Consider the following 21,082-nt stretch of genomic DNA (forward strand, 5'->3'; position numbering starts at 1 on the left):
ATCCAGATCAGCATCCAATTAACACGCAAATCAATCCTAATTACTTAATCTCTGATGGGTCGAAAGCCAGTACAGTGTACACGGTGGGTCATCAGAGGCTTGTGATAGGATCATTGATCACAAAGGTAACAGCCCTGCAAACCATCGCCTTCACATCCTGAAGTGAAAGGGAAACGCTAAAGGAGTCAATGAGATTCCCCACAACATCACTCTACCTTCCCTCTCATACCAATACCAACCACCTGTGAAACTATTGTTGCTTGTTGGCTGGCAGAATCATTGGATTCTCTGTGTCACGGTTCCCAGTAATTTCACAGAAGCTTTTGTTTGGCCATTCCCTGGCCATGGCCATCCTGTATTCCGAGAGAAGAATAACGTGAGGCAAACGGATGCAAAGACGAGAAAGAGGTGACAAAAAAAAAGCCAAGAGGAGAATTCTGATAGATTACTCTGGCCTTCTGAGGCTGATGAGTGCTCCAGGGCTGGCTGTCATGGAATTAATCACCGAGTGATTGAAAGGGCTGTGAAGTCTGTTTGAAAAAACCAGGAGCAAGCCAACAGCCGCTGTGCAATGCAACTCCACACATGGACCATGTGTGAAAAGCATTTTTATCCGTTGAAATGCATTCTGTCATTAGTCTGGGTCTTGAAATTGAAGCAATAATTTTGATATGGAAGCAGTGTCAAAACAACAGCCAGATGTTTGAAGTCATTTTTTGGTGTCTATCTTCTTAACGGGCAGACCAACAGTCTCTTTGCAACACATTATTTGCTTTTACAGGGTCTTTTGCAGTCTATACTGTGACACTGTGAGCTTACTGAACATGAATACTGAAGTGAAACGGGTTAAGCATTTGACTCAAGGGTAAACTGATACAGGCAATAAAACCTACATCCTCCTGGTTAAGAGCCCAGTTTGTAAACGACCGCATCACACTGCATCGCCACCTTAATCTTCGTAACAAGACCCGTCGACGGTCATTTCGCTTGGTTTTGGAAGAGCAGGCTTCATTGATCTGTTCCCACGCATGCCCCCTGCCAGACAGAACTGACATCTGCATGGCGCGTTTCCCCCCTCTTGCCCAGCCCCCGTAACGCCGCTGATGCAGCTCCGAGAGAGAATTTATTTAGCATTCTCAAAAGCCCATGCCCAGACAGGGATTTCACAGCAGCCACTTCAGTATCGCTCTGTCTGGCGCTTGCCAATGCGATTTTGCGCATAATCCAAATGGTTTGGATCTCTCTCAGAAGCGGGGTGCCTCCAAGTGTTCTGAAGGTGATCCCAGATCCTAAAGCCCACAGATGGTGCTTTTTCCCCATGAATCGTCCGCCCTTCTCATCCTCGGCGCTATCGGGGGAACAAAAAGAAATGCCTTATTGGCACGCCGTTTGTTGTGTTAAATATGGAGTTGCATATGAGCAGTGAAGTCATAGTATCAACGGACCATCTGGCTTTCAACCGGAGGTACGATTAATGCATTTGCGCAATGCCGGATTTGTCAATTCACGCAGGATGTGTCCTCACTCATCAAAAGAGCCCGAATCTACCTTATTTATAAAATCTAACCCCAGGTCAATGAGTGTTTATGGAGCCAGATGACAGTGAAACTGAAACAAAATGCTGAATCTTACAATCTTCTTGTAATTTCGGGTTTTCAGAGCAGAAGACAGAAATCAATGCAGAAAATTTGGGAGGAGTATAGTATAGCCTATATAGAATCAGCCCTTTAAAATCTGAGCATCTCCAATCAGAAAAAAACAATATTTAAGAATGTTACCAAATATTATGATACAACCATATGTATAAGACCGAGATGAAAATAATAATAACTTCATTAAAAAAAACTTTGAAAAAGGAGCATGGCTGTAAGACTCCATGAGGAAAACAATGGGCTCTGTTTGCCATAATTTTAAGTGTGTCAGTAAAAAAAAAAACGATTTTCAACACTCTGACATAAATGAAAGAACTTTTCATCCTTCTTCCTACTTAGCAAATCCTTAATTGCCATTTTAATACAATGCACCGTATTTCTGAAGTGCATGCTGACAGATTACTGCCTAAGACATTAATTGCCAGACGTTCTCATTTTAAGAACAGTACACCTGTACAAAAGCTATTCACTGTTACAGGGACCTTCGACACGCTAACAGTAGATACAATGTACAAAAATAAACACAAAAACCCTTTGGGGGCAACATAGCTCAGGACGTAAGAGCGGTTGTCTGGCAGTCGGACGGTTGCCGGTTCGATCCTCCACCCTGGACGTGTCGAAGTGTCCCTGAGCAAGACATCTAACTCCTAATTGCTCCCAACGAGCTGACTGGTACCTTGCATGGCAGCCTTTCACCGTTGGTGTGTGAGTGTGTGTGTGAATGGGTGAATGTGAGGCATCAATTGTAAAGCGCTTTGGATAAAAGCGCTATATAAATGCAGTCCATTTACCATTTACCTTGTATTCACTTATTCTGTCATAATGTCCTTAACAGAAAGCTCAAAAGACTTGCCTGACAAGGGACAACAGTAAAACTAAGAAAATCTTAACGATTCAGCCACCCCCCCACCCCCCGCCCATACTCTTATGAAGACAATGAATAATAATTAAATTGAATTTATACAGCCCCTCTGATCTCAGGATCTCAAAGCACTTAACCGTGAAAGGGCAGAAACTCAACTGATCTGCCACCGATGTGTAATAGCCATATGGGTGAAGCATAGCAGCCTATATGCACCAGATTCACACACACACACACACACACACACACACACAAATAAAAGGGGGACATACCGAGAACCCATATATACTAGGGCTAATTATAAGACCAACACTATAAGACCAATTCCCATTTTCTAGGAAACCAAAGAACCTCTACTCTGAGATAGCTAAGTGCCACGGGATCTTAAATAACTACAGTGAATCTGGCCCTCAGTTTGATACCAAAAGATATGATCTCCTACAGCACAGTATCCCCATCACCACCCCAGGATGATATTCTGCTTGGTCCAGAGGGAAGACTGCCCTCTACCAGCAACTTCCAGGATGTCTCCCTTTCAAGTACCAAAAAAAGTCCAGTCCAACTTATCTTCAGCTAGGAGGGAGACAGTTTCAGGGGTAGGATCACAAGTATAAAACAATGTAGGATCTGAAAATGGGTGACATCAACACTGTTATCACAAGTCATTTTCAGCAATACTGTTTTGTCGAGTACAATGTCCTATCAGAGCTGGGTTATGGATTATAGCAAGCCAATGCAACAGTAAAGACTGGATCCAAATACCATGAAAACATCTGTCACCATTTGCTCTGTACCTTCAGTATGTACCTTGGCCTAACACAATAAATAGTATATGTTGTGTCAGGTAATTGCTTTTTCAAGAACCTCAATCCTTAAATTGGACAACACTGGTCTTCCTAATCCAAGACTGCATGAAACAGCCAATAAAAATGACCACTGATATAAAGCAAATAATGTGTTAATAAAGTGCATTTGTGTGCATCCATGTCTGTGTGCATGTGCTTAAATTATGTCACAGACAGCACCTCATAGCAGTACCCTTCATCAATACTGCACAGAGAACCAGCACAATCACTGGACAAGCCACCCGAGAGATTACGAAGATAGATGCATCAATCTTCTTCACTAGATTTGAGATTAGTTCTTTTTTTCTTCATTTGTAAGTAGATGACTTCTAAAGCAACTAAATCTGAGTGTCAAGGCAAAATGAATTCAGCAGGTAACTACCTTATGTTGAACACATTTGATTCAGCCATGTTCCTCCCTAAAAAGATTCCACATGGTGAGTGGCAGAAACAGTGCGTCGTGTCATTTCCCCTTTCAGCGGCGTCTATGCCGATGGATTTTCACAAAGCGAGCTTTGGGAACAGGGACTGGATTAAACACTCGTTTAACAGATGTTTCAGTTCACTAGAAAAGGAGAGAAGCGCTGCCCTTTGATAACTGCCGTACAATGCTGGAATGTAAAAATAAATAAATAAAAACCGCACACCAGAGATTTCCCCCACCAGCCTGCAAAATGAACACTTTCCCTCTGCTCCCACCCTGCAATGCAGGGTGACCCTTAACGAGCAGCGGACTACTCCTTCGTTACCAACTTGCGCTCCCTAGGTACGCCAACGCGGCTGCTCAACCAACGTCACTGGAGAAGGAAAGGGAGATTGACAGATTTTGGCTGCTGGCTTGACTCAGTATTTTTATTTTCAACATTAATATCTGGTCTAAAAGGGTTGCATTTTATGAACTGTGGAAAACAGTTGTTTTTCTCTCAGTGTTTTTTTTTTTTTTTTTTTTTTTTTTTTAAATACACTGCAAACCATACTCATGAAGATGAAATACCAGCCTCCGAGTGTTAAAATGCCCGACTCAAAAATTTCAGCCGTCACCACTAAATTACAGCAGGATTTACTCCACTTCTTATGTAAAGCAGGTAACTATGCAGATGACAAAAAGCATTGAAGCTAGTGGCGATTAGAGAGGACAGAAAAACATAAATAGAGAGCATTCTAATCCAAACCAGCCCACGTGTTTCGCAACCCAAAATAATGGAACATCGCTCATTAAATATTTTAAATTCATGCAAATTATTTTTTTCCTTTTCCCCAAATTTTTAATGCCCAGCAGTACTTGTGCATGCTCTCAGGGAAGGGAGTTTTCAGGTTAGTGCAATATTCCTCTGAATTATGACCATGTAAAATATCAGAATTAAAACATGGTAAGTATATGTACATAAATGCATTGTTGTGTATAAATGAGGTGTTGATTTTCATAGAAACATGACCGTTGTATTTCGATTTATTGCCAAGCAGTCACATTTATTTTGGTATAACATCTATTTTCCATAGCATAGAAAAATGACCCATGCATTGTAATGTAGGTTTGGTTTATGGGATTGGATCAAATTTTCCATAGCACAGCCATTTCTTTATATTAATTAGCCTATAGGTTATGAAATTGAATGGATACTCACACTTTATCAGTGGGGTCACTTTTCTATTATAGAGAAATACCCCACGGGTAACTTTTTCCATGCAGGTCACCAATCTGACACCACCTCTGGCCAAAACAGTATTTGAATATAAATATGACTACTATACTACTTGAATATATAATGGCTACTAATTATGACTGAAGAGATTCATTATTAAAGGTTCACATGTTCACAGCTTGCACCCATTTTACATTTGCAGTGGAAGAAAGTAGGATTCAATGGATTGTGCAGAATATGAGTGTTTCGCATTTGCCTCTTATAGTGGAAAAGACCGGTGCAAATCAGCAGGTACCAACCGCTTCTGCTTTGACTGGCAGAAGTCGTCATTTCCAATTTGTCACACAGTTGAAGATCAGTTAAAATAATTGCTCCCTTTGCTCCATGCAAATAATGAAATGTGTGATTGAAAGAGGGAGGTTCGTGAACTGAAGCACCGGGTAATTGGCAGGTCATTCACATGTAACTTTCAATTTGTGCCCAGAGGAAGAATGCTGTATAAAACTATCCATCATTTTCCCCCTTCCTCAAAAAAAAGAACCGCTTAAGCTCTTCACCAAATGCCAAAAGGCATCTGATGTTTGCCTCCGCCCCCTTTCATTCAGCACCGTTTATTTATTCAAAGTAAGTACTGGAGCGGACAAATGTCAACTTGATACTTCTTAAACATGGTAACAGCTTATTATATCGTGTAGCGCCAAGACCCTGATTTGAACGGAAGCTCGCCAGAGCGACCGAGTTTCTTTTCACATACAAACTGTAATTATATATATTTATATTATTTGTTATTTGTCAGCTACTCAGCCGCTCAGCTGAGCAGACAGTTAATGGGCTGCTGACAATCACAGCCATTAGATGCAGTGTCAGAAGTTATAAATTATATATTCAATTAATTATATATCTAAATTTGTCCCCAAACAGTCTTATTTGCTACTGCTACAAAATGCATACTACTATACAGTATATGCCTGTAAATAAATATTCAATTGTACAACTGTACTAAGCTGTAATTTAAGTGTTAGAATACAACACTTAAGTTACATTTAGCAATGAAAGCAATAGGTAATAAAAAAGCCATATATTTTCCTCTAATGTCCCGTCTGAAAATTATATAAAAATCAAACGCTTGTTTTCACTAGTGCTACACTGCACTGTAGACCAAACAGCAGGCTAATGTCCTTGCAAAACACCTGGGCCAAGACCTTCAATGTCACCAAGATCAAGCTGCTTAACACTGGGCCTTTTTTATTTTCTTGCCGTTGCCAGTTCCGGCGTGCGAGGGCTTGGAGTTGAGCCCCAGTTTAACAGCTGAAAAGCGACTGGAGGCAGAGGCGATTAATGTAAACACAGTCGAGGGCCTCTACGTCTAGTACCATGTCAAGGTGACTCCAGCACGTGCTAAGGTTTTCCACAACATACACTCTCAGTGGAAGTAAGTCACTCAAACTAATGGATGCTTTTCCATTTTATTTTTTCACTCTTTTTCCAGGTACATTATTTGCCATCGGTTTTAAGAGAATATGGGCTTCCTTCTCCAAAGAATTTTGTCATGGGAAGCATGCCATTTTGTTCCACTCACTGCACCCATTCACCATTAACTGTAATTAAAGAAATTTGGATATTCCAACTTCTTAGTTTGTCATGATAAAAAACAAGAGGTACAAATATAAGAGACACATCAATATAAGCCTGCATATTTGTTATAATATTCTCTTGATGGATAGTATACTTGGGTATAGTTTATGACCAAAAATTGCTTGCGGTATAAATGGATTAAAATTAATGATGCAGCTAACAGAGAATGGCATTAAGCGGGAGAACTTCAGCACCCCATGTTTATGTCCCCTAAATTCATATTTTATATTGTTCTGTTTGGGCTAAATCTTGGTTTATAAACAAAATGGCATCACTGCAAGTGACTAATTTAGAGGTATGCCCAAAACTCCTCTGGTTTTGGTGAGGAAAATGTTAAACAATGTGAGCCAGAGCCTTCCTCCCACAAGAGCCACTGGCCTCCTCAGCATCAGAGGAAAAGAAAAGGAATTCATGAATGACAATCCAAAGCAGACACTAAAACAAAATGAGGAAATAATGATAGCTATATAACAATAATTACTTTTTAAAAAATAACTCAAATATAAAAAGTTATTCCATTTGAATTAAATTTGTTGTTCCATTCTTTGTTAAATTTGTAATATGTTTATTCAGTTGAATAACATTTGTCAAGTTAACCGTAAAGCAAACATTTTTGCAATGCATGTGATATTGCCATTTTCTAAATCCGATATATTTCCTTACCAGGAAGAGGCTGTCATACTGCTGTGCATCTATATCACTCACTCTCTCTACCACCTCACCAGCTTCGGTCTGATATTTACCTTTTGTCTGATAGCTTTTGTCTGATATTTACCTTTGGCCGTTCTTTTCTCCCAGATTTGATTCCATTTGTGCTCGGAGGTAGACCTGTGTCACCCACAGCTTCGGTGTGGGCACTCACCTGTGAGCTAGTGATTGTTTTTCACCATACAAGCCACAAAGCACTACAGAATGGCCAGCACCCATGGATGCAAGGTACATCACTGATCAGTGATGTTGACAGGTACACGATATGACCAAAAGTATCTGGACACCCTTTGGTCTGGGGCTGTTTTTCATGGATTTGGCTGGGCCCCTTAGTTCCAGTGAAGGCAAATCCGGCTACAGCATACAATCTTATTCTAGATGATTCTGTGCTTCCTCAACACTTTGGGGAAGGCTCTTTCCTGTTTCAGCATGACCATACCCTCGGGTCCACAGTGAGGTCCATATAAAAAGTTTTGTTGAGAATGGGGAGGACGAACTTGACTGGCCTGCACAGAGCCCTGACCTCAACCCCACCCAACACCTTTGGGACCAATTGGAAAGCCAAAGGCAATCCAGGCTTAATCATTCAATCTGTGCCCAACCTCGCTAATGCTTTTCTGGCTGAATGGAAGCAAATCCCTGCAGCAATGCTCCAGAAGAATGGAGGTTGTTACAGCAGCAAAGGGTGGACCAACTACATATTAATGCCCATAATTTTGCATGAGATGTTCAATGTCAGGTGTCCACATACTTTTAGCCAAGTAGTGTACATTGTGGGCACTAGGCGCATTGCTGGAGGAACGATTGCAGTGTGAGAGCCTTCACCGCCCATGTTGCTCAAAAGCTCCAGCCTAATAACGATGCTGAATGCTGATTCTAATTAAATAGCCGTTGATGTGTCTGCCCTGGCTATGCATACTACACAATGTTTATGTGTAACGCACACATGTACTTCATCTGAAAACAACTCGGCAAAAATGAAAGCAATTGCCAACGGAGCTGGGACCCGAGCCAGACCTGCCTTGTTGAACGGATTGCAGCACTGTGATTGGAATTACTCGAAGCTGCTGACACCGGCCCTGCCAAACAAAACATTGGTTCACTCCTTTTCTCTTTTCCCTACGTTATCAGACTTCAAACACACTGGAATTCCTCAACAACATTCTGGTTCATCGTGTTGCTGACCAGACAGGTAAATATTTGGACTCCCTTATTCTGTCCTTGCATTGTAAAGGCAAAGCATCTGCTTAAACAAGAAATGGAAGTGACCAAATTTGCAGTTTTCAGTTAGTGAAAAGTCACCCACATTCTGCATAGCCTACCTGCATTAAAAAAAAATCCCAACTATCAATTCAACAGAGCCTTGTGTTGCTCCACTCTCAAAAATACTGCCAGAAATTACTCATAAAGTAAGAAACAGTTAAAACAGTTGAGTTCCACAGAAAATAATTTGTTTTTCTTATCAATTTGTTGGGTGTTTTGAATCAGCATCCCCTTCTAATACCATGCAAAAGCTGTGACTAAGGTTATTTCTGAGTAATGGACTGAGCATTTAAGAACCAACGTCGCATCTGCAATTCTACCGGAACACAGCTGACAACCAAATCCTTTAAAAAAGCAGAAGCTCTTCATGATTCTCATCATTTCTTCCATGAATATTTAACATATGAAAGCTATGCTACTTAATATCCTTTCAATAGCTGCCAGAATGCTGAGTCGATCTGTTGTTTTGTTCCCATTTCCGCCCTCAAATTGAATCCGGCGTGATGAAACTATACAAATGTTCCCCATTTACTTTCCAAGAGCAGAAACCGGACAATATACTGACAAAGACAGCTTTACCATAGCTCTGGGTGAATAGATAACTAAAGACTGCAGATCCTTTACAGTTTTTAATCAATGAATGCCACTATCCCAAACCAATCATCTGAAGGACAACTTTTGTTCTGAAAAATAAAAAATATATATATATATAAATAAATAAAATTTTAAAAGAATTATTTGACTCAAGTCTATGCAACATATACACACTTGACATATACACATATGCACACATGCACCATATTTTTCATCCCTGTTCTTACAGATTCTCTCCCACGGGAGGTGCAGTGAGATGGAAACTTATTGGAGCTGTAAAATCTATTTCAACCTCCTCAATGTGAGCAGTACAACACAGACCCATCTCCCAGGAGCCACAAAACTAGGCCATAGCTCCCAGATTTCAGGAGAGCAACATTTCTTCACAGAAGCTATTGACAGATTTGTCATCCTCCCCTAGTGGATTTCTCCCTGATCCCTGGCTTATTGCTATTGCATGTGTCATATCTAAACAGTATTGAAAGCAACGGTATTAAAACCAGCAGTCACACACAGTCATATAGCAGCATTATTGATCCACTCAATATTCAGACTTTTTTTCTGCAACTGAGCGACATTGTTTACCAGAGTAGTATTATGTACTTGACTTATAGTACAATAATACTGTTTACCCTCTGCACAAAAAAGTTATATCTCTAAAAATAGCTGTAAGGTTTATATTTCCCATGTTAGAAATAAGCTGTCTTCGTGACAGGAATGGAAGTCAGCGGGAAAAACATCAACCAGCAAGCTGTATGAAACACAAAACAAATACTCTTAGAATAAACATATACGTGCCAGTGCTATAGAACAGATTCCTTTTGTCAGTAGAGCTAGAAGCTTGGCGTAAAATATATTCCCAATAATTAAGTTTTGTCCATGAAAATGTCCATGAAAGTAAATTCTCAGCTCAGTACTCCTACTTATAGCATGAAACACAGAACAAATTGTGCGTATGGATGTCGCATCAACTGAATTATACTGAAAAAATTTGGTTATAGCCTCTTTATGCATAGCAATTTTTATCACCACAGACTGATGTATATACTGATGCATCAGTCCTACATGAGCGATCAGGAATAAACAATTAATTGTGCACACATACACTTATGATTGCTAGTCATGTGTAAGGAATATGAATTAAATTTGTTCTACGAATTTCATATATCTATTTGCATACAAAGTATTAAGGAGGGATGTTTGGTAGATGTGGAAAAACACTGACTGCTATTCATAAGCTTCAAAACTGATATTTTCCCTGTAACATAATTCACTGCACTTTGGATCTTCAAAGCAATGAAACACACTACACTGATTCATTTCATTTCAACTTCGGTACTTGCTTTCTCAAGACTGCAGTAATCCTTAAACCACCATATCAAGCAAACTGAACTGGAATAAAAGATTTTTACAGGAAGAAAAATTCTCATTTCAAAAAAGCCATTTCATTGACAGGCACAGTTAAAAAGCATGCATGTGTAGGCTACACAAGGAAAAAAAACAAGCTTCCAAGACAATATTTTTGGCCTCACATCAGAATCTTTGAAATCCAGTGTAAGCTGGAAAGCACTCACGTAACAGAAGCTCAATAAGAGTCAGCTTGAATTTCTCCGCATTTTCCACTTAGTTAACTGTTAAGGTACCTTAAAGGTGGTTTTTGTCTTGAGCGGGAATATAAAATGCAAGTACAAAACAATCCAAGTTTCCCAGGACAAGGGGCAGGTGAGAGACGACTGGGGTGGTGAGAGACCGTTTACAAGACTTCACTGTCTTTGGATCAAAACTGCACAAATTGTCAAGATTTGCTACTCTTTAAACAACTGCTGGCTCATTTGGTGGGGTTGGTGAACAGTAAGAGCCACCCACGTAATCTGCATATCAATGATAAAGAAACTAGCTGCCTAACACAGAATGTTCTCAGACATGCTTGGGCTCTGCATCAAATTCAAAGTCACTGCATATGATAGTGCAGAGGTCTTCAACCTCGGTCCTAAGGACCCTGTGTGTGTACTGTACGTTGATTTCTGTTCCTAGCTCAATTGCAACCTCTAATGAGCTGTTAATTGCTCTTAATCAGGCACTTAATGTCTACTGAATGATGATTTACCCCCTACCTATGATCACGTCATGTCAGAAATATCTGTGTATGCCATGAAAAATAAACATTCCACAATCACACCCCAGGACTATGAATCAGTCAGATCATCTCATGCTTTAATTTCCTGAGTTAAACATTCCCTTTATCAACTTCCTTATGTTGATCAACCCTTAGTGTTGATCAGCCTGAAGTGATCAAGATGTCGGCAGTGACAGAACCCAATACGGCGAGTCACCAGGCCCGAGTTTGATATCCACTAAGCCGGTTCGTCAGGCAGAGAGAGACTTTACTAATCTCTAAATGGTAAATGATGTATGAAGGAATAAGTCTGAAGCTTACAAATATTCAGGTTTATTGCAAACAAACTGCAAACGAGACTTACATTTTCAGACTTAAATATGTCTTCATCACAGTCAAAATTCTGATGACTTTGGACTCTGATGAAGACACGGTTGTTGTCTTACTCACAGTTTGTTCACAATAAAGATGAATATCCAAGAGCTCCACATGTATTCCTTCATCTCCGTTTACCATCCCGTTTCTGAGAAGCACCAGATCACCGTGATTTTTGGCAGATGATTTTGGCACATTATTTTTATGCTTTATTAATCTTCAGAGGGAAATTAGTTAATCACTTGGTCACAATAAACCACCATTTAAAACTGTCCATTTTTTGGGACACCTGATCGAAAGCAGCAACTGAGTACTTTCAGTATACATCAGGAACATAACAGGAGCTTTTCTAATAAAAGACTGAAACAGAATGGCTCTACCATAGTGAATACACTGTGAATCTAATCAAGTGTATCATTACGACTTCCCTGTCCCCCACAGACTCACTCTCGAACTCCTTCTTCAAAAATTAATCTGCATTCAACCAAAGCAATATCTTGACGAAACCGTGATCAATACAGTCAGGCTGGACCAACGGAACAGCGGTGCCATTCCTCTTTAATTTAAACTTTGGGGGTTCAGCATTTTTCAGTTTAATCTAAATCCATTGCCCACCTGCATATTGCTTCTCAAAGCTCACTGCGGAGACTTGAAATCCATCTGACCTGTGACTTCAGGACTTCACCTTAGTCGCACACTGGCTCCTCTGAGATACAATGGCATGCATACATACCTCCTTTCCTACATATTTTCTTGCCCGGTTTTCTGGCACATTCCTTGGATATTCTTTTTACTGAAAAATGAATAAAAGACTAAAAAATAACATGGGGCTCCATTATAGAATGTGGGACCATGCAACAACATCTAACGCGATATCAATCATTTAAAATAAATGAAAAAAACTTGGTTGTTCCCTCTGTATTGTCATCAGCCATCATCATGATGCATCATTATAACCCTAACTCAGTGGATTAGATAATGTTGTTAGCCATCTCTTGTGAGGGGGTGGGGGGGGGGATTTACTTGGGTTTGTGTATAATGTGGGGAGGAGGTAGGAGAGTGAAGTGGTATGGGAAGTTAGTTCACACAAACACAAAAAAACAGTATCATGCAAGCATAGAACAAAAAACATGCACAGGTCATGCTTTTTAAAAGTGAATTAAATTGAACTGAAATGCAATCCAACAAATTGAAAAATGCACATAATGTCTTACGGGGATTTTTCAACTTATTGAATTGCAATTAATTTCCTGTATGGACTGAACTGCAGTGCAACCAACTGCAAAACCCCTCCACTGTTACTCCCGTTAACTCACCATCCTCTGTGGGAACGTATATGTTTAAGTAAAGGCAGTCTTCGCTCTGGTCCTGGACGTACGAAGACACAATTTCCATGCTGTTGGTAAACCACACAGGCAGCATGACCTCCGGAAGCCTCCCCTCTTGGATGGTTTGGGGGCAGACTGGCGCAAACTGGGTGGCATTGCGGGTGTCAGGCCACGAGGTGGGCGGCTCCGGGGGCTGGAATCGTCTGTCTCCGATAGGGGGCGCCGCGTAGGGCACGCCTAAAAACTGCACCACCGGCCCCAGGATCTCGTTGTGCAGCTCCTTCTTGAACCCTCGCAACTTCCCGTAGACGGTGGTCACCACGGGATCTGCGTCGTCCACCTTCTCCAGGGCCGCCGCGAAGCCCATCAGAGCCACGCCCAGCACCCACAGTTGGAGGAGGAGCCCCGGCCCCACCCAAAGCCCCGCCCACGTCTGCGCTGCGGCCGCCATTTTGCTCGCACCGCCTCCTCCCGGCCAGAGGAGGCGCTCTCCGCTGCAGCGGCACTTAGGAAGCGACTCCGGTCTATATCCACTCGCGACGCAGGAAGATCGAACCTCCGGATTGCTCAGCTGTCAAAGGCTCTCTCACATGGCAAGTATTTCCCATCGATTTCACATTCACAGTGGCAGCATCCTCACTGAGCACTATTCATCAGGCGCATCCTACCGGTGATTAAGTTTCCATCCTGGCGCTATGAAAAGCACAGCCGTTTGCAGTGGGGGCTTGGCTGATAAATCAAATCCAGTTTAGCCGCAGGACCACATCCTGCGAGGGAAAGAATGAAATGACTAATTAGATACAATATATGGGCAGGACAAGGTTCATTAGCTCCGGGAACATTCAGTCACTGGCGTGGCAGCCTATCAATCACTCCCTGGCTTACATAACTATTTACGTGTTTCTGAAGAAGCACATTCCTCCAGGGCAGTGGGAGAATTAGACATTAGGCATTTCATACAGGACAAACTATCCAATTAGGCTCTAATGTGACAAACAGGCTAAATGCAAATAGGTGTGGAAACGTCGGTACTTGATGCTGTGGAACGATGCAAGAGTCATTACAAAATCAAGTAAGAACGCATTCAGGGTCCAATGACCCTTTCGAATACACTATGCTTTCAGACTGCGTAAATCTCGATAGCAGGGGCAGTCACAGATGCATTCCTTGCTCTAATAACCACTTTGCACTTCTGTTTTTCCCAATATTATCTTCTATTCTTGTGTATGTGTATGGAAGTTAAATTATCATTTACAAAAAAAGATGTCAACAGCTGAATACAGAATGCTAATTGTTTATATTTATCACATTAACTACAACACACTGAATTTAGCCTTCTCCATCAACAGAATTTGTCCTGGACAGCACACTAACACCCAGCAGTGAAAAACAAGAAGTTCAAATGGCACATTCAAATAAGTAAAAGCCTAAAGCCAGAAAAAACAAACAGCAGTAAACACACAGTTTTTGTCCATTCTGGTGCATCTTTAGGGGACATGAATAAGATGCAATTGGTTAATAAACAAGCAAGAATGCAGTTGTTTCTTTTTACTGTTGGACGTGTGACTTGTGCATATGTGACGTCAAATTTCACCCAAGCACTCAAAATTTGCTTCAGTGTTACCATTTTATTGATCCTCCGCTAAAATACTCTATAGCTCACTGAGTTCTTGAGTCAAGTGTTAAAGGCATACTATGTAGGATTTTTACCTTGAAAATATTATAAAATAAAAATAAAAATAAAAACAATACAAAAAAACAAATATAAATCTAAAAATGTAGGTGAGTGGGTGAGGTTGAGTACAGAGGAGAATACTTCTTTGATTGTAAACTGGACCACAGAAAAGCTAAAAATCCTGCATAGCATGACTTTCAATTAATTGCTATACAGGTTTCTGTGATTTATGTGGATGATGCTATAGTGCATTGCATTCATAATAAGTATATAGCAACTAAATCCTTTAACAAAGCTCTTAACCTTGATGGCTATGGCAAATACCTAGACATAAGTACATCATATCATCATATGTAAAAATGCAAGATCAACCTGAAAAAAGACAATGCAAAGATTTTTAAAATTGTTTTTATATATGTGTTGTATAATTAGACATTTTTAACTCATCAGTTAAATCATCAATCATCGCTTTAAGTTGTGAAGTAATGTTTCACATCTTCTCCACTTGCTCAGTAAAATGATGCGGTGCACAGATACATAGCCCATGTCTATGAAGGCTGCGAGTGCTCCTCATTTATTCCAGAATGTGGGCCACGATTAAGCCGCCAAATCAAACGGCTAATTCAGCCCACTGGATAATCGGCCACTGAGCCGGAATGACGCCCACTCACCTTCCAACCCAACAGGACTGGAGATTAGCACCTTTAACCTACATTCCCCTGATGTACGCATTATGCTGAAATGCAACACCTGAGGATCCTTGGCTCTCGTGCTGGTTAAAAATCACAGTGAGAATGCTTAAATCGGAGCTCACGCCAGTCAACTGTAAAGTTTGCCTGGGGTGCATAATTGCAAATGAAAACTGCATAGAATTTGCTTGGAGTTGTTTTGTATTGATGTTGTATTAGGCCTACTACGTAATACTGAAACAGTCTGTCCATTTTTTATAACACATTTCTTACAAGGTCAATGCTATACCATAGCAAGCAAAAGCAGGTCTTCTGGAACAAGATAACAATTGAAAGTGACACTGCCCTCTGTTGGCACTATGACAAAAATCACAGGGAACATGTGTTTCAACCTCAGGGAAAACCTACCAACTGCACTCTCTCACACATGCACACAGAAGCATATGCACACACACATGTGCACATCCTGGCACAGACACACACACACACACACACACACACACACAAACAAGCACATGCGCATGAACGCATGCATGCACACGTGCACCGGCGCGCACACACACGCACACACACACACACACACACACACACACAGGCACATAGGCACACACGCATGCATGCACACAAGCACATTCAATATGCTGGCAAATGGGAGACGTGGTTTTTTGCATGCAGTGGCACACAACATATTGTTTATGTCATTGTGACTATTTAGATCTCTGGTTATGAAAACAGACCATGTTTGGAGACTCCATAAAACTGCATATGACTATCCCTTCATAAAACCAACGGAGACTATCACTTGTATCCTATCAAATGAATAAAATAAAGGTGAGAGAATATGAAAACAAACCACATTTTGAGATGGTTATGAAAACAGACCATGTTTTGGAGAATAAAAGGTGACACAACAGGAAATGTAGGGAAATTGGTCATTCTGTCAGAAACTCCAATTCCCTCAACAGTTATGCAACAGGAAGTAAAGCATGATCCTACATGCATTGATGTTGGTTGAGGTGAGTTACTCCCTTCACTGTAATCATACGATGAAATTCATTGTTCTTTAATTCATTTATTCTATAAATTGTAATATTTGTTTGCTTCAGATTTCTTAATACCTTTCCTAGCTTTTAAAAGTAAAAACTGTTTGTCCTGACATAGGCTATACGTTTGCAGGAAGTGTAAATCAAAGATGTTAAGTGCAACTAAAACCAAATACAATGAAAATATCAGTGGCATTCAGGTAACTATTCCTGTATGGCAGAGAATACATGCCACACAGAACACCTATTCAAAGTAGGCCTATAAGGTAATACTATTCAAATATTAGTACTGTGCTTCCCTTTTCACTTGCAAAGTAAATGACATTGAATAAAGCTCTGAAACTGCTTTATAAGGAGAGTCCACTGTAGCTATGCTTGATAAAGTACCCTTGATAGATCAGTTATTTTTGTCTTATTCTCAGTTTCATGCAAAACATTTCTAGAACCGCTGTTAGATGCGATTAAACGTTGGATATAAATAACCTTTTTCACAATGCAGGTGTAAAGAAAAAATTTCACACCTGTTATGCATATTCATTTAGCACCCCACCAAAACAGCGGGGTAATAAGCTCGAAGGATGAGACATCATAATTCTATGAGCTCAGACATTCTTGACATTTGCCAATAGAATTTCTGATTTAGTGTTCTATGGAAATATGAATCAGATTTTTCTCTCCTAGAAAAATCAGCACTGCACAGAACATTAAGCTCCCATTACTCAATAGCAGCAAAGGCTTCAGTTCAAGGTGTTGTCTATTGTCAAATCAAATTCAAGGAAAAATATACATATACACACTCACACACAGTCGCAGGGAACAAAACTATTGTTTGTTTAGGCATATGCTATCATGCACATGTGCATCTTTGAAATGAAACTACCCTAGTCTGTGGTCAGAATGTAATGTGACACCAGATTATAACTGATGGCTCTACACCAAGTGCATGACAATAAACCACCAAGTTTTTAAAAATGTATGTTGTTTAAGTGGCTTGATAAAACAACATTCAGCCTTTCAAGTCTTTCAGTCTGTAACAGGCTTCGACTTCCGGAACTCCAATGCAGGCTCCAAATCACTGACAAATCCACATCGACCATATTACACTGTAAATTTAGTAATCGTTAGACTAGATATTCTGGAACTTTCTGAACAACAACAACAACAGTTAATCTGGATGGTGTTCACTTTGAAGATAAACTAGCTTCAGACAAAACAAGGGTCAGTTAAGCAAGTTGGCCAGTTTCTCAGTTCACCTTCCTATTTATTCTGCTCCGTTTACTTCCTTTGTGTGTTCCTGTGAAAGGAACCAACAATTGTTCTCTCCGTTTCAAAGTATTTGTTAAATGCAAATAGGGGAGGGAGAGAACTTCTATATCCAACTATATCTTGTCATTAGCAAGCCTACCAATGAAACAGAGGATTACTGTTTGCTTGACTGCATCTACTGTGACAGCTCTGCCTTTGGCATTAACTAACAGTCATTTTAGCAAAGAACAAATAAAACTTTATAATGAAGACAGATCCTCACAAACAGAAATTGCAGCCCACTTTCATGTTACTCAAAATGATCAAACCAAAGAATACCATTGACACCTGCACTATTCCATTATAAGTCAAATCTTATGAAAGCCATTCACAGCTGGCTCCTTTGAACAAATACACCAGGTGTTCAGGCCTCTCCAACCACGGGTTTTATAACAGAGAGAGACAATTACATTCTTCCCCATTACACAATCAGACCTATTAGTCTGCTAATCTAAAATCTTAATGCATTCATACATGACCACAACCAGCCTTTTAAATGGGATGCTTGAAGGCTTTTAAGCTGCCAGGAACAGACTGAGAGGTCTGAGAACGACCAAAAGAGGACAGACAGCTCACTTGCACATCGCTGATAATTTCCGCAGTTAAGTTTTTTTTTTTTTTGACGGCACTGGGAAGCCGTCACTACCAAGGACTTCTCAAACAGTGAGAATAACGCAATTCGTGCTCCAGCCAGTGGACTCATAACTCATAACGCCGTACCATTCCCTGAGATAATATTTCAAAATGGCAGGCGTGGGTGGAGATCAAAACGATGCCAGGAGCCCAAACGAATCAAGAAACAACACCATTAATTAGAACAAAGACAGTATGAAAGGGCACGGGATTTTCGGTACACTTTTGTAAATTGACGCGGTGGTTGCAAATTGGCCTGTGGCCCAAAGCGCTGTCGCCACGGTGTCCAGGTGGGACACTAATGTCATACCCTCAGGCAAGCCATAGTTTCCGTAAACATCCAGCTGTGTAAACAGGCAGCATGTAAAAAAAAGCTGAGTCAATTACCCAGGATAAGGGAATCTCCAAAGCAAATTAATAATCACTCAATGACACAACGCTATTCTACCAATACGCATTTCAGCTGTCAGCTCTTATTTGTCACTCATTTGAAGCAAATCAAAGCGGGACGAAGAACAATGTATAATAACTAAATGTTTGTTTCTAGCGTACATTATCTCAGCTGTGCAGATTCATTAAGTCTGAAGGTTAGGCTTCAGAGCATGCTGTACAGAAAATACTCAGTCTTCAACAATCTGGATTTTCACTATTACTAGGTGTAGAGGACATAACAGTGATGTATAGAAGCTACATTAGTCATGGTTGGTACTTGAAATCTTTTGCTATTGCTAAAACATTACCATGGAGATTTCATAAATATTGAAAAATGAAGATTAGTCAATATACAGTATCATGCTGTTACACCTTACAAAAGTCTCAATATAGGCAGTAGGCAAATTCTACGACTTCACAATGTATGAAGAAACTGGATATAATCTTTTTCAGGATATAGACTAATAATATATACAAACAATGTCTAGGTCTGTCATGTACACAATACCCCATGTAAACACTTCCATTTAAATGACAAACACTCATTTATTTGTCATTCATAGTAAAGTAAAACTGACTGAATGCATGCCTAAGTGTTTCTTTCCGCTAGAATGTCTGTTTGCAAGTATTTATGTGTATGCATGTCTCTCACAGCCTACATTTTTATGCTTTGCTATTATTAATTACTCATAATAAACAGTGGAAAAAGAAATGACATCTGAAGAAAAACACATTTTCAACATACAAAAATGCCATGTTACTCACACATACAAAGCACTGTCTATAAGTAATTAATTCAAACATGTTAAACCTGTCCTGCCATTTAAATTATTGATATCAAAATTAGGCCAAGTTACAAGAAATAATATTGGCTATCTTACCTCACACAAATTAAACATGTTCCCTAAATCATTTCAAGTAACTTGGCCCAGTGTGCACAAGCATGGAGTACATTAATGTAAGCTTCTAGATTTATTTCATAGGCCTAAATATTTCTCAGCTGTATTTATGTACTCAACCCCCTTTCTGTAGTGGGAATGATTGTATATTTCTTTGTATAAATACCTGTCTGTAAATGTGCTTTGGAATACAGCTTTCATTTGTGTGAGCTAAGATAGTTTCTTGTAACTTGGCCGAATTGTGATATCAATACTTTTAATGGCAGGCCTAGATTTTTGGAAATTTGAATTAATGACTCATAGACAGTGCTTTGTATGTGTGAGTAACTTTGCATTTTTATAAGTTGAAAATATGTTTTTCTTCAGGTAAGAAAGTTGTTGTGTAATTGTGTGCATGTGTGTGCGGGGTGTGCGTTTGTGTGTGTGTGTGTGTGTGTCGTAGCTGGTGACATGGCATGTGCAGACACACAGATTCGATTTTATGGTCGATTATGATATAACAGCACATAATTCAAGGGCCCAGAAGCTGTGTAAAGATGTTTAGAATTCACAAGAGGAACGGAATCCTATTAGTGAAGAAGTAGCATGAATAAAAAAGGACAGAAATTTCCTGGAGAGCTCTAAGAAATGTCATCACCAGACAAGACGTGTGAGCGTAGTGTGCACATGAGTCATTTGGACCCGTTCTTTAGTTGGATGGCTCATATGCAAATATAAAACTAAATTACTAAATTCATCAGAAAATCTGTGCCATTTAAAAGGGCAAATTCCCATTGCATATGACAAAATATTACTTTCTCCAGATGCTCTCAGATGCTGTATTTTTCAATGCATGAGATTATTCTGCAGTACACCAGAGATTTACTCAAGTAGTGATTTTTGTTTCAAATCAAAAATCACTGACTTAAAATCAGTTTTCCTATCACCTTACTCAGCTCGTCCATGAGAAATGGTCCATTGGAATAAACATCCTACAACATGTACCTTTTTCATTGTTATCATCCCTAAATGCATTTAAAAAAATAAAATATTTTAAATCTGTCTTAACAGAAATATTCACATCCATATAACTTTGTACTGAAGTCAATGTTTTAAAAGTACTTATGGGATTGTCCTGGATCATTCATGGGAATCAATTTAACACATTTAGTCTGTTTAAGGGAATGGGCAGTTCAAACCACAAGCTTACAGAATTATTCTAACACCATATCTCAATAAGGTCTCCTTTACTTTTTAAAGTTGTAAATAAATAAGTTTCTTGCCAATGATAATGAATTTTTATCATGTTTGACATCTTGAATTTTGATTGACTGGTCATACTCCTAACAAAGATACCAGCTTTATTGTGTGAAGCGCGTTTGGTTTAAGTCACACATTTCCAGCAT

General features: G+C 39.8%; 1 protein-coding gene across 9 annotated transcripts in view; it reads right to left on the reverse strand.

Annotated features, from left to right (window-relative positions):
* Positions 1-21,082, reverse strand: part of LOC118230533 (neuroligin-1-like) — a 220,075-nt gene that overhangs the window by 162,056 nt on the left and 36,937 nt on the right. For 4 of the 9 annotated variants that reach the window (XM_035423634.1, XM_035423633.1, XM_035423631.1 and 1 more), the window contains exons 2-3: positions 13,010-13,788; positions 12,427-12,486 (exon numbers count right to left, since the gene is read on the reverse strand). In XM_035423634.1, coding sequence (XP_035279525.1) covers positions 12,427-12,486; positions 13,010-13,472 — 523 coding nt within the window. In that variant the 5' untranslated portion in view covers positions 13,473-13,788. The remainder of the gene's footprint in view (positions 1-12,426; positions 12,487-13,009; positions 13,789-21,082) is intronic. The other 5 variants (XM_035423637.1, XM_035423635.1, XM_035423639.1 and 2 more) reach the window with 2 other exon arrangements.

The sequence above is a fragment of the Anguilla anguilla genome, chromosome 6 (assembly GCF_013347855.1).
Source record: "Anguilla anguilla isolate fAngAng1 chromosome 6, fAngAng1.pri, whole genome shotgun sequence".
Lineage (NCBI taxonomy): Eukaryota > Metazoa > Chordata > Actinopteri > Anguilliformes > Anguillidae > Anguilla > Anguilla anguilla.